The sequence below is a fragment of the Ictidomys tridecemlineatus genome, chromosome 1 (genome assembly GCF_052094955.1).
Source record: "Ictidomys tridecemlineatus isolate mIctTri1 chromosome 1, mIctTri1.hap1, whole genome shotgun sequence".
Lineage (NCBI taxonomy): Eukaryota > Metazoa > Chordata > Mammalia > Rodentia > Sciuridae > Ictidomys > Ictidomys tridecemlineatus.
In genome coordinates, this window is record NC_135477.1 from 144,879,066 (window position 1) to 144,894,088 (window position 15,023).

Below are 15,023 nucleotides of genomic sequence, written 5' to 3' on the forward strand. Positions count from 1 at the left end.
CTCTCATCAAAAGGCACAGCAGAATCTAGGTGGGTGGAAAACACCTGCAATCCCACCTACTTGGGAGCCAAAGCCAGGAGGATCATGAGTTTGAAGCCAGCATGGGCAACTTAGTGAGACCTTGCCTCAAAGATAAATAAGTAACACAAAAAATAGAAAATAAACAAGAGGCATAGCCTCAGTCACAGTCAGGAAACAACTAGCCAGGGGGTTTCCAATCAGAAGTACTGGAGTTGAAGTTATGTTCATGGCTAGCTCCAACAAGAATCAAGAGGAATCAGGGTTGAGTTCAGCACTGAAGTAAGGATGAGACATGTTGGACTGCCAATTGGTGGTAGGATAAAGAAATCAGAAGCAGGAAGGATTGGGGTCAGGGAAAGTGACCCTGCTGAGGCACTGGGAATTTTTCACAGGGTCAGCATGAAACACTGGGCCTGTGTAGGAAAGACCTAAAGATGAGTGAGAGGCACAGAGTCAGCTGGGAGTAACCAGGTGCTCAGAAAATCAGAGGGTTTGGACGTGAAGTGGAGCCAGTCCTGGTGTAAAATCATCTTACTAAATTCTACACTATAACAATGGATTCCACTAGTGGTATGGATAAGAATTCTAGATTTGTGAGCTCCTTGGGGGTGCTGAAGAAGCTCTCCTTAGCAGAAAATGAATCATCAATAATGACTCAAATTGAGTGTCCAAGGAGGTGCCTGGGAGCTCCTGTGTAGGGAGGGATGGTATTTGGTGAATGTGGTAGGGAGCCAGATTTGAATGAGAGTCTGGAACTAGGGTAGGATATGAGGACACCAAAGAAGTGAGACTGTGGAAGCAAAATTCATTTTGCAGGCTCTGAAAGAAAGAAGCATTAGAAGGTGTTTAGAGTCTGGCCAACAGGGGCTTTGCGATTGCATCTGAGGCTTTCTCCTCAGGACAGAGAGTGGTCCTGGGAGTGCCCTAGACCCAGGCAGGGAAGGCAATAGGGATTCCCTCCATTCTGTGCAGAGACTAGATAAGGCAACTGGGTTAGAAGCCATCTGATTAATTCTCCTCCAATACAGTGTGGCTCCAATGATGTCGGCTTGGTTTCATGTCTTCAAGTGATAACAGTCTGACTCCATCTGCCATCAGTTTGGGTTGTGAGAGAGAACTCAAGACCAGAGTTCCTCATTGAGGGTGTGGCTCATCAGGCTGTGAGCCAGGCTGATAAACTCACTAATAACAGAGTCTTACCATATTGGTAGGGAAGTCCATCAGCCATAAAGTCATATATTGATAGCCTGGGCTGATGAGCTCTGTAGTAGTCCTGGATTTTATGCCCAACATATACTAGCGAGCAGGTCCTAACTTAATGACCAGGAAGGATGGCTGGGACCCACAGCAACAAGACAAGTGATAGGGATTTACACCTATGACAGTAACTTCTCTTTAGAAAGTGGAGTACAGGGACCAATAAGGCTATGGGTCTCAAACTTGGTAGGCATAAGACTCATCTCTGGGATTTCTTAAAAATGTAGAATCTTGTACTTCCCATCAGAACTAGTGAATATGAAATTCTACAGGTTGGTCCTAGGAATGTTCCTTTTAAACAATTTCTTGAGCTCTGTGGACCATATTCTAAGAAACAATAACGTAGAGGCGCATTCTGCTGCAGCAAGTGGAGATGGATTTTTCATTTTATAAGGACTGGGTAAAATATACCTTGGTTAGGTGCATGCACGGTGGCCTAGATGTGATCATAAGGAATTTGGGAGAGAGGTGGTCATTCAGACTATACAATAATTGATTAAAATGAAATAAGATAGATAAATGTTACAGGTGAATGATTTCTGAATTCCTAAGGCAACCTGGGAATGAAGCCAAAGAATTACTGGTGAGATTGGAGCTATTCCTGCTTGACTGGATGGACACTCATGCGGGCATGAGCAGCCAATTGGGGTCACAGCAGAGGTTAGGGCAGGAGGAAGTACTGAGACTGAAGTTGCAGCCAACGTCATCAACACCCAGGGATCAATTCCAGCTGCTCTTGGTGCACTGAACAGAGCCTGCTGCTGACAGTGGCCTCATATCTGGGGTGACTCTGGCCTTCTTCATATGTCTTTCTCTTAGAATTTCTCAGAACAGATCTTCTGTTCCCATGTTATCAACTATATCCTCATCTTTCCAAGAAACTTGGGTGTCTATAAGAGAAAGCTTAGAAAATCTTTGGGTGGGCTGGGTTGGAATGGGGAGGGGGAAGCTTCTAATGGGTAGAAGCCAATTCTTAAGACTCTTTCCATTCTTTTTTATCTATTACTCCTAGAGTCAGGGCCCTGACAACTTCAGGAAATGAGATAACAAGGAAAAGAAACAGACACTTTTACAATGATACATGATTTCTAGCTTGTGCTGGGTATTATGGAGAAATCCTATATTCCCAGCAATTGCCAAGGCTGAGGCAGGAGGATTACAAATTTGAGGCAAATCTCAGCAATTTAGTGAGGCTCTAAACAATTTAATGAGACCTTGTCTCAAAAGATAAAAAGGGCTAGGGATGTGGCTCAATGATTAAACATCCCTGGGTCCAATCCCCTCTACCAACAAAAAGGAAAAAAAAAAGATTTATAGCTTGTAATGATATGATGAATAAAATAATAGCACATACCAAAAAGGGAGACTGTGCCGAGAGAAAATAATTAGAATTTGCTAACCAATTTACTGCCCTTTTATCTTATATCATTCAGGGAAGTAGAGAGTAGACCAAAATACCCAAGGGGACCCTACCTAGATGTGTCCCTGCTAAACAAACACTGCTCTGAATATTTCTAAATTTTAAGATTCATTTGGGTTCACAAGTTTCCTACTAAAAATGCTTGTACCCCAGAAAACTATTCTGGCTTTATGAAGATAACCTTAATCAGACAGCACTCCTTAAACCTCTGTGAGAGCAGTGGCAATGAGATAATGTGAAGGATGCTTATGCTGCAGAGATAAGAAGTGGTGTATTAGGATGCACTTGATGCAAAGGAGTGGGAATTTCTGTACATTCAAAAGGTAGCTTAGGGTACCACTCTGTAGCTCACAAAGAAGGAAAAGAATGAAGGGGCCACCCCATGGCTTCTTTCAACACCCTGCTTTCTCAATAGTGCTTCTTCTTTTCCTATTGCCTCTTGGCTGGGCTACTCTCACAAATCCTTTAAGATTCATTTTAACCATCACCTCCTTCTCAGACTTAGCCAGAGTTAGCAGCTCTGTACTTTGGGCTCTCACTGTTGTTTGGATACATAGTTTGCTTTATTCTGTTTATAGCTGCAAATCTCCCACAGATTATCAGTTTCTCAAAAGGAGGAAAGTAGTTCATGCTCTTCTAACTTGAACTGTTGTTCAGTTAGTTACTCAAACCTAGAAGTATTTCTTAAAAAATTAATTCTGGCTTTTCTTCAAACTAGACCAAGTTAACAAAGTTTACCAAAACCATGCGAACAGACTATTTCACTGATGATTCTGGGTTAAACATAGACTGGAAGGAACTAAACAACTGAAAATTCTCAGAAGGAATAATGTAGATGAAATATTCTACTAATTACAGGAAATTACATTAAAAAAATCAAAGGGTGAACAGGCAAATTTTGGAAACTTTGTCATACCATTTTATACATGTGAAACTAGCCAGAATTTTAAAACACACATTAAACTGAGTAAGGTTTTGGTAAAGCTGACACTCTTGTTTGTGATACGCCAGACTGGTCTAACTCTCCAGGAAGCAGTATGAAAAAAAAATATTACACACACACACACACACACACACACACGTACATACGTACAAATATAGATTTTTATATATATGTAATATACATGTACATTTTGTTCATGATCAAAAAGTACATGTGTAATTCAGTTCTTGGAAACTTATCCCAAGGCTAAGTGTGAGAAGAAGAAAAACACTTAGATACCTGAATATGTTTATTTTAGTAATAAGATTGTCCACTCTTTGCTGATCCAATTCCTCCTCCCAACTACCTTCTCAGGGATGGGGTAGTGTCTCCTCTGGACTTAGAGTCATGGTATAGGGAAGAGGTGGATATTTAGAAACCCAGTGAAAGGACTTTCAGAATAAAAGTAAAAGAAAATTTAGTTAAGTTTCTCTGTAAGTAAAAAAAAAAATAATAAAATTAAAAAAAATGTGAAGAACAAACATTGCCACAATCTTTGGAAAAGGAAACAACTTCCAAAGATGGTTGATAAATAAATAAGAGGTCTTCAAATATTTCTGTCCACACATACAACAGCTACTTTCTTGCATATTCTCTACTGACATCTAAATAAATTTAATTCTAAGTTTAAGTAGTTGCAAATGGTGCTATTTCCCACATGTTGTAAAAATTAAAAATTTAAAAGCAAAACAGTTGTACTTATAAATGAGTCTAAATCATAGTAATTATGCTTTTCATCACCCATTTAAAAATATATGAGCAAACTTATAGGATAGTTTACAGAATTTATTTTTCTCTTTATGCCCATAATTCTTTTTCATCTCTCCATCCCTTAGGAGTAAATCCTAATTAATGTATCTTTATTTTTAATTTTTTTTTATCACTCACAGTATTATATCTCTGCAGTGAAAACATGTTTAAAATTTTTAAATTTTCTATGATATAAGAATGTAAGTACTTAAATATTTTCTTCTAGACTGAGGCATCGTTACACTTATTATAATAATCAAGTATCCAGAATAATACAAAATATATTACAAATTTTTATAATTAAAAAAAATTTTAGCTGTAGATGGACACAATACTTTTATTTTTATTTTTTTTATTTTTATGTGGTGCCAGAGATCAAACCCAGTGCTTCACACACATGCTAGGCAAGCGCTCTACCACTGAGCCTCTGACCCTGGCTCCAAAAATTTTATAATTATTAAATATGATTTTTTTACAATTAGTGCAGGCATTTACGGTTAAATACTACTTCTTACTAGAATGAAACAGTTCAGCATCAATACTCTCTTAATTTTTCATGTTTATAAATTCTGAGAAAGTGTTTTCACATTAATAAATAAGTCTAGGACTGGGGTTGTAGCTCAGTGGCTGAGCGCTTGCCTAGCATGTGTGAGGCAATGGATTCGATCCTCAGCACCACATAAAACTAATAAAATAAAAGTATTTGTTCATCTATAACTTAAAAGAAAAAAAAGAAAAAAGTCTATAAGGATTTCTGTTTGTATATCAATGTCACTCAATTCTTTGAACTCTTTCACTTTACACTTAGTGATCATTAGGTCATACTCTGTTGAAAGCAGTTATTTGGAAAGCATCTGACTTGCAAGAGAATTTGTAACCCAGCTATTCGAAGTATATAATTTCTCAATACAGCTCAGTATTTTAAATCCATAAAGAACTGGCAAAGATTCCCTGAAGTCTTTACATCACAGAGTGACACATCATTTTGAGACTCTTTATGAGTGAAAGCTTTTCTTTTTGTAAATCAAGAAAGACACAGCTGTTGTGAAAGAGTTGGGAAATGAATCAACAAATTACCTTCACCTTACCAGCAATGGATTTTAGAAAAGAATATTAGGTGTTTAAGTTGGAGATTAGAAAATATGTTCATCTATCCCTTGAAAATCCAATGGAGGATACAATTTATATTGAAGACCACCAATGGAGGATACAATTTATATTGAAGACCAACAATATAAATTTTTACATCATCTTACAGAATTAGATGAAAGAGAGGTCAACTAAGGTTAGGCTTCCATTGGGACACCACACCTGGTAGCTATTGAAAGAAAAGTGAGAAAGCAAGAGATGGAAGAATGAAGAAATGAATGAAGGAAGAAGAACAGGCAGAGATCCACAGAAGTTTGTCAAAGCTGACAAATAAAGGCCATCTCTCTATAGAGAGGAGAGAGGGCCCTGAGATGTTCAGGTGTTCAGCTTTTGCAGGGTAGGGGTTTGCAGTTGTGGTTGTGGTATTATGGGAAAGGCTCAGGTGTGCTTGCCTCAGAGCTAGGCAGGTGGGGAATAGCATGGGATTAGCTTAGGTTGATGGCACCATGCGGCTTTTGGAGCCAAAGAGTCCTGACCTTCCAGGATTGGCTTAGGGTTATGATACCATGGGGTAGGTCACTAATGGGGATGAGGGGAGTTCAGGAAAGAGGAAGTACAGGAAAGTGAAACTTACCTCATAAAGTGGTGGTTAACATTTAAGAGGGCTGCTCCAATGTTAAATCAATACCCTACAGCTATACCCTAGGAATATAGAACTGTCACCTGTATGATGGGGATAAAACAGCTAGTCCTCTTGGTGGTTTAATTTCATTAGGTGGTTGATCTCATCCTTTATACTATATTCTTTCATGTTTTCTTCTTAGTGGTAGTAACCTCAACTTCAATTTGGACAATTTGATGCTGAGTGTATATAATGGCTAATATTTCGTAAGGGAAATATTATGCTTCACTAAAAACTCACTCCTGTGGTAAGACCATTAAAAAATGAGAAATATTTAGTGTGCCAAGGTTAAAAAGCAAAATACATATCTATATGAAAATCATGATTCAACTATGTAAAACTACATAAATTCCTAGATAATACTATAATATAAAAAATGGAGTTGTGATTTTTAAAGTAAAATGTGTTTACTTTAAAAACACATTTTTAAAGTAATGTGTTGCATGGCTTCTAACATAAAGATGATCATATTGCTGATGCTGAAGGTCTGTCTACTCTAATATTCTTTTTCCCAGTGGTACTACGGAACGTTGTGAATTTAAATCCCACCAAATAGTGTACAAGAAATTGAAGGTCCATTTTCAAAAATGGTTTTCTCATGATACATTGTGGGTTGTTATTCCCCTAACACATTTCAATTCTTCTTCATCCTTGTTTAATACCGTACATTCCAGGTCTTAACGTCACGAATTCCAGTTTATTTCCTGTTGTATTAAGTAGTAATTTCTTTCATCAGTGTACACTTTTTACCTTTCATTTCATAGTTTTATTATTTACAATTTAAGGACTAGACCTTGTTGAATTTATACTGCTCTTAGGTTTTACGATTCCTTATAGTCTTTATATTTTTCAGAGACCATATTTTTTAAAAAAATCAGTCATGTTTGGTAGCTTTCAAAGCTAATCTCATTTTCTGAAATTTGTCTTGAGTGTTTTGACGTGTAATTATGAGCTGCGTTTATTCAGGGACCACCAAAAGAAAGCAGAGAAGAGACTACCCTGAAGAGTGCTCAGATGAGTAGGAAAGTATAACTGGATGCTACTTCTCCCAGCGCTCTGAGACCACGCCCAGCATCCCCAAAGCCAGCGTAGGGAAAAGCAGAGAGGTGGAGTAAGAAGTGGGGAGCACGCGATATTTCCACTGTTTCTCCGTCTACCTCGGGCCGCTGCGGCGCGGCCCCGCCCCCTCACGGCGTCCCGCCCCCGGCACGCAGACACGTCCTTCGCAGAGCTCAAGGTCCCTCCCCCTCCCACGGCGCCCCGCCCCAGCCACGGCGCCCCGCCCCGCCCCTAGGCGGTTGCTCGCGGCGGCCGCCGCCCTCCCCCGGCCCAATGGCGCGGCTGCCGCGTCAGTGATGTGAAGCTTTGCTCTGGCTTGTCCGGCCCCCGGCCCGCAGCCCATTACACCATCCGCCGCGGCAGCCGCTGCAGCCGCTACAGCCCGAGCAGGCTGGGAGGGCGGGAGGCAGCTCGGCGGGGCGGGGCGAGCAGCGCGGCCGGATTCATTCCTCTGGGGCGCGGGGCATGGAGGAACTGTGCGGCCGCAGGCGGAGCTGGGCGGCCCGGGCGGCGGCGGGGACAACGGTTTCCATTTGAAGGGGGCGGCCCGAGCCCGAGCGGCCAGAGGCAGCTGGAAGGACTAGCCCCCGGGCAGGTAGTGGCGGCGGCGGCGGCGGCGGCCTGCCAGGGCCCGGGCCGCGGCCTGAGCGCCCGCTGGGAGGCCTGGGCGGGAAGGAGGGCGCCCCCGGGAGCGGCAGGCGGGCGGCAGGCTGGAGGCCACGGGGTGGTCAGACCCCGGGAGGGGGTCGTGATCGATCGCGTAGTTTAGGGAAGAGTTCTCGGTGTCTGGAAAAGGTACTGCGCGGGTTATCTAGGGGCGATTGTGGTTTGGGGAACTCGCAGATCTTTGAAAGGGGGGGGGTACGCAAAATGAGGCGGGCGAACTTAATGGCTAAAACGCAGCCGGATTTCCTGAGACGGTCGAGTTTTAAAGGAAAGAAAACCTTGGAGTGAGGGCTTTGGTGTTAGCTGCCCAACGACTGGTGTGCCCGACCTTTTTGTTCCTTTTCGAAACCCATCTCAACCACAATGAGGCCTTCCAGCCTGGCGCCCTTGGCCCCCTCTCTGCAGATGCAAGCAGAAGAAACATTTCTGAACCTGTCTGTCTCCTTGTCTCGGTTGTACTTTCCTTGGGTGTGTGCAAAGCAAAACTAGAACAAAGCTTGGCTGGTGAGAACTAGAGACGAAAACCAGTTGCCTGTAGTATTTAAATTTTCCGCACACAGAAGAGAGAGGGCCTCCCACCAAAACATTTGGGTCTCCTGTGAACCCTTTTGTATTTTCCTTTCCCACGTGTGTGTGTGTGTATATGTATGTATGGGGAGGGGGGCGGACTAGCCTCTAACGTACGGCTCACACCCCCACCCTCCGTTTCTTCCCACACTAGTTAGAAATTAAGAAAATCTAGTGTTTTTCCCTTTACCTATGGAAAATTCAAAACTGCTACTTTTTTTTTTTTTTCTTTCTCTAGTTTGGTGCTCTGGTTATCAGATGTTGGAAGGCAATAGGACAAAACATACTCTCCGTGGGTTTATATCCGTTCTGGGGTGCAGTGACTAACATTGAACTTTGGTTCCTGTAACTCTTGCCTGCAAGAGAGCTAAGCCGGAGCTTTGCTTTGAAGGATAAAGCACAGCCTCTCAACTGGACATAAATGGATCTAAAGACAGCGGTGTTTAACGCAGCGCGGGATGGCAAACTCCGGCTTCTCACCAAGTTGTTGGCAAGCAAATCTAAAGAGGAGGTTTCCTCCTTGATCTCTGAAAAAACAAATGGGGCCACGCCACTCTTGATGGCTGCCAGGTATGGGCATCTCGACATGGTGGAATTTCTCCTAGAGCAGTGCAGTGCCTCCATAGAAGTCGGGGGTTCTGTCAACTTTGATGGCGAAACCATTGAGGGGGCTCCCCCTTTATGGGCGGCTTCTGCAGCAGGGCATCTGAAGGTGGTCCAATCTTTGTTAAATCATGGAGCATCTGTCAACAACACGACTCTAACCAATTCAACTCCTCTTCGAGCTGCATGTTTTGATGGCCACTTGGAAATAGTGAAGTACCTTGTAGAACACAAAGCTGATTTGGAAGTGTCAAACCGGCATGGGCATACCTGCTTGATGATTTCATGTTACAAAGGACATAAAGAGATTGCTCAGTATTTACTTGAGAAGGGGGCAGATGTTAATAGAAAAAGTGTTAAAGGTGAGTTTAACTTTATTTTTAATTTTTTAATGTGTCTAACACTTATTTTAAGGAAGTTTGATATAAAATTATAAGCATTGGTGTTGAGTTAGCCAACACAGACCTTTTTCTATTAGGTAACTCTTCTAGTATTACCTTGTTCAGTGTTTCTCTAATATTAGATAATATATTGAACAAGTGTGAAAAAAGACCTGTCACTATGTTAAGCAGTATATTCTTTGATTTGGAATAAATTCCAATTCCAAAGAATTTTTTCCCCACAGTTACAGAGCATGTTAATGGTAATTGATCTAAGCCTTTAGGTGTATAATTTAATCTGTTTGGAACTGTAGTTAAAGGTAATAGCATTTTCTCAAGCTTTTTATTTTTTATTTTTAAGAACAACCTTGGTGTAGAAATTACTATAGTTGGTGAGTCATCATTTTGTTTGTTCTAGGTAGGCATTTCATTTGTTACTCTTGTCAGGGAAGGCTAGGCCACACTGACCTGAAAGGATTAATATCAGTGGAAAAGGCTAATATCTATTCCCAGATTCCACATTTATTTGTGGTCAATAGGAAATCTTTTTATATAGAACATATGTTAAATATAGCAAAAGAAAACAGATTTTTAAAAACTGCTTCAGTACTGAGGGAGCAAAACAAGACTGTTAAATGTGAATTTGTTGACTAGCAACAATGTAAAGACCTTTGTTCAGAGAAGAGCTGAACATTAAACAATTGTGTTTAATTTTCATCTATTTTAATAAGCCACAAGGAGTAAGTGATAATTTAGAATTCTTTAAACCCTTAAAAGCAACTATTTTTCAATAATTTTGATTCTTGAAAACTGTATTTTCCTTAAATAATTCTATTCAACAACAGAGTAATTCACTACCTAATTTTGAAAAGCTCTTAGAATTTAAAAGTAGCATAAATACATGTTAAATATTTCAAATAATACAAAGTAGATTACAGTGTTTACAGTGAAAAAATAAGTGTTATTACTCCTGATTTCTAGATCTCCAACACACAGGAAACCACTATTTGCTTTGTCCTTCTAGATAGTCTATGCATCTACAAGTATACTGGTCTGTACATCCCTTTCCTCTCTTTTCTACTCACTGTTGATGCATACGATTCTGTCTTTATTTTCTAAAACCACAATTTTTCTTGGCTGTTATTCATCTCCAACACACATAGCTACCTTAATCTTCTTTCACAGGTATACAGTATTTAATTGTATGAATGTACATAATTTATCTAGTCTCTATTAATAGACATTTAGGTCACATCCCATACTGGGCTAATATAAACAATGCTGCTGTGAACATTCTTGAACAAAAATGTGTCTTCACACACTTGTGTGAGAATAGCTGTAGTATAAATACCTGTATTTGGAATTGCTCAATCAAAGTGATGTATTTATAATTGTGACAGTGTTGGGTTGCCTTTCAGAGAGGTTAATTTTGGGGCACTACATTAGTAAATAAGCATATTTATTGAAGATAATATGATCTTTTTTTTGGTTTCTTTTAAAGGTTAATTGTAAAAATATACAAAATCATGATTTTCAGAAATTCTTTTTCAGATCAAGTGTGAAAATCTGGCAAACTCCCAGCACTCAGTTAATCCAAAGATGTTTTTGAATTTTGTGTGCATATATATGTGTACAGTTTTATATGCTGTCCTATAAACTGTTTTTTTAGCTTAATAAGTGTTATCTTTAATGTCATTAATTATAGCTCTAATTTAAATGGAGTTTTATGTTGCTTCTGGTTTTTCAGTATGACAAAGTTTCTGTAAACATTCTTATAAGTGTTTTTATTTCTGATTATCTTTAGAGGTAGGTTGTTGGGTCAAAAGACAATGACTTTTTAAAAACATGTCATCCTTTTAAAGAACATCATGCTTGTTTCAGGAACAAAGTATTCTTTAACCATGTTAATATTTGGAATGCTTTGAAATTTGGAGAAGTGAAAGGGTTAAAAGGTATACCTGCTTGTTAGATTTTTTTTTTTCTTTTGGCTATTTTTACATCAGCTTGATGATGTTCAGATTATTGGTAAACTCATATTTAAGTCAAATCAGGGGTGTTTTAAACTCTTAATGTCATTGGAGAGGTGAGACTGGTATTATTTCCCTCATTTTCCAAGCTGCTTTATATATTTCTGGAGCCATAATGTATGAGAGAACTAGAATATAAATAACTCATATTTTTGTCAGCATTTCCTTCTAATAAACTGAACAATATTTTATTACCTCTAAGCTATTTCAGAAGAATGTTCCCTTTTATCACCATCCTAATCTTATAGCTTTGTATGTGAGGTTGTGAATGCTCCATTTTTTGTTAATCTGCTAATTCTGTCATTTTTTCCCCCAGAATCAATATCTTAATATGTACTCCTTTAAAAAAAGTACACATGAGAAGATAATTGCATACCAGAAGTTGTTTCAGATAGCCTTAGTTTTATGTATATACATATTATAGAGATTTTTATCACTTTTGTGCATCACCTTTAACTTTTTTTCATGGTGCCATTTAATTTCAAGAATGATTATTTATGAATATTGGGGGCAGATTCAAGGAATATGTACCCTCCTTTACTCAGATCCTGAAGCTTTGATTCTTTGATAATTATTCTCTCATTGACTCTTTGGGGTTTTTTGTTTGTTTTAGTTGGTGAATGGTAATCAAAAAAGCAGGACCCACTTGAAACTGAGGCAGGAACACAGGAAAAGGATCTGAGATAGAAGCAAAATAGTTCCACCCAAAAAGTGGAAAATACTGATATAACTAGGGATAAAATGGGCTCTCTTTTTTTGTGGTGTGTGTATGGTACTGTAGATCCAACCTAGGGCCTTCTGCCTGCTAAGCAAAGGTTCTTCCACTGGGCTCCATCCCCAGCCCAATTTCTTAGGACACTTTACATGTCATCCATAGAAATATTCTGAAAAAAGAAAATGCCAATACAAAATGCATGTGACTTCTGCATTCCATTACTTTTTAACAGGTAGTTGACATTTGAATATACTATTTAACCTCTATTACTTTTTAACAGGCTATTAGCATTTTGAACTTGTTCTAACTTAAGGTGGAATTCATTCATTAATTGTGAGAATTTCTTGAGTCCCTCAATGTGCCAGGTTTTTAAATGTAGGATATACAAAGATGAGTAAAACAAGATGTCCGTCCAGTCCTTGATTTTCTGCTCTTGAAGTTTGATTGGACAGACAGGTCATAACTGCTTATGCTTACTTAAATGACAATATGTTAAGTGCAGTAGTAGTGCTTTCTTTCTTTTTTAATTTTTTTAGCTGTAGATGGACAGAATGCCTTTATTTTATTTGTTTATTTTTATGTGGTGCTAAGGATTGAACCCAGTGCCTTGAACATACGAAGCAAGTGCTCTGCCACTGAGCTACAGCCCCAGCCCTCTGTAGTGCTTTTTTTTTTTTTTTTAGTTGTAGTTGGCAGATCCTGAAGATTTGATTCTTTGAAATTTTGTCACTTATTTATTTTTATGTGGTGCTGAACGCAGGGTCTCGCATGTTCAAGGTGGGTGCTCTACCGCTGAGCCACAACCCCAGCCTGAGTAGTGCTGTCTTCTGTTAGATATTTGGAAATATTTTATCCTCAACAAATTATTATCTAAGGGAATAATGGGTTCCTTTTTCCCCAAAAGCACTATGGGAGAAAATCTTTGAGATATTCAGGAATAACTCTGTAATTTAACATTTATAACAATTGATTTTTTTGAGGCAAGAGTTGATTACTACTCAAAACTAAAGACTCCAAATCAGAAGTAATTATATAAGCACTTGTCAGAGCTTTCACAGAGTTTTTTCCAGCACTTCAGGGTTATAGTTGATTTGTTTTCTTTGGTTCTTTCATTGTTTGTTTTGGGTTTTTCTGTTTTTGTTTTTGTTTGGATTCAATAGGACTTTGCCGATCTGAAGTGAAATTACTTAAAACCCTCCAGTTGAACAGTTGAAAGTGCTAGTAACATCACTGTCTAGGTTGGAATTAGGAGATTAAGCCTAGAAGACACTGTGCTTATTCATGGGTTAATCATACTAGATACTGAAGGTAATTAAGTAAATTGAAAATAAATATGGCAAGGCATTATGTTGAATATTTTGGAGGATGTCCAAAGTATCATACTTGTTAACTGTTAAGGAATGGTAAAAACAAGCTATGTTGTAGGATTTTGGAGGAAGAGTGTACTGACTGGGAGTGCATCATCAAAGTAGAAAATGAGCTTTAAAAGGATTGTGGGGGTCAATCTGCAGAGAGGTTGTGGTACTTTTCTAAGCTTAGGAAATGGCAAAAGGAAAGGCACATTGAGAAATACACTTGGAGGGACCAGGAATTGGAAAGGTGGCACGTTTGGATGAATGAATTCTAGGTAAAGGAGTTAATTTTATTTGTCATGCATGGTAAACCAGCAAGTTTTCAGCAGAAAAATAACAGATTTAACTGCATTCTACTACACTATAAATCATCTAACTGCAATTCTACTAAATTGTAATGTTTTTGAGGCCAGAGACCTGGTATTTCTGTCACATGCATTAGGAAGAGTATCTGGTCCATAATTGATATTTGGTAAGTGGAATTGTTGAATGAGTTGGGTTTCATTGAGGAAAGATTGTTAGCTCTTTGATAGCAGTGTATTTTGTGGTCATTTCTGTATATAGATAAATAGAGTTGATGAAGACTTGAAATAACAAAGTAAGGTAGTAATTGTCAAAAATGAGTAGCATGGGCTGAGGTTGTGGCTCAGCGGTAAAGCACTTGCCTAGCACTTGGGAGCACTGGGTTCGATCCTTAGCACCACATAAAAATAAATAAAATAAAGGTATTGTGTCCAACTACATATTTAAAAAAATGAGTGATATAGGTAGAACTTTGAAGGGATAAGAAAAATCTGTGTAGGTATGGGATAGGTGTAGTTAGCATTAAGAAAGATTTGAGAAAGAGCTAATTTGGGCATTTTTTTTCGTTATGGAATTTGATAACATAAATAATTGGAGAGAACCACATGTATAATGTTGAACCATGTTTGTATCTACTACCTTACTTCAACAATTATCTACATCTGCCATAATTTAAAAAAGTGTTTCACCCCTTTTGTTTTCTGAAGTAGTTCAAAGCAAATCTAGAAACATTGTATTACTTCTCTCCCATAGTATAGTCATTTTAGGGTATGGATGCATTTTATTCAAGGAAATATTTTTTAAAATTCTGTTTTTCCCTCACTGTAAATGCAAATAAATTTTAAGGGAATTTCCCCTGTAAATTAAAAACTGTTGGTTTAAAGATATAGACTAAGATAATGATTGTTGTAGACTTATTTTAGTGTAGTTTAATACTATCTGAGTGTTGAAAGCTGAGGTTTTCTGTTTCTTAACTCTTCTCAACTTTTGTTTATCTCAGAACACCTTCTTGAGAGGAAAGTAAAAGGGAGTAGGCAGGGATTTAAAATTTCTCTATACTCTGTGACATCTTTGGTTTTATTTTGATTTAATAATGTTTATATAATTTTACAATTGAATTCATTAAAGTTCCATGTTATTTCTTTTCTCT

At 38.6% G+C, this 15,023-nt stretch overlaps 1 protein-coding gene across 2 annotated transcripts in view; it reads left to right on the forward strand.

The window, feature by feature from the left end:
• Positions 1-7,505: 7,505 nt before the first annotated feature.
• The window catches only part of Fem1c (fem-1 homolog C), a 28,232-nt gene continuing 20,714 nt past the window's right edge, over positions 7,506-15,023 (forward strand). Inside the window, exons 1-2 of one of the 2 annotated variants that reach the window (XM_078048797.1) lie at positions 7,506-7,855; positions 8,732-9,458. In XM_078048797.1, the coding sequence (XP_077904923.1) occupies positions 8,915-9,458 (544 nt within the window). In that variant the 5' untranslated portion in view covers positions 7,506-7,855; positions 8,732-8,914. The other variant, XM_040272151.2, reaches the window with a different exon arrangement.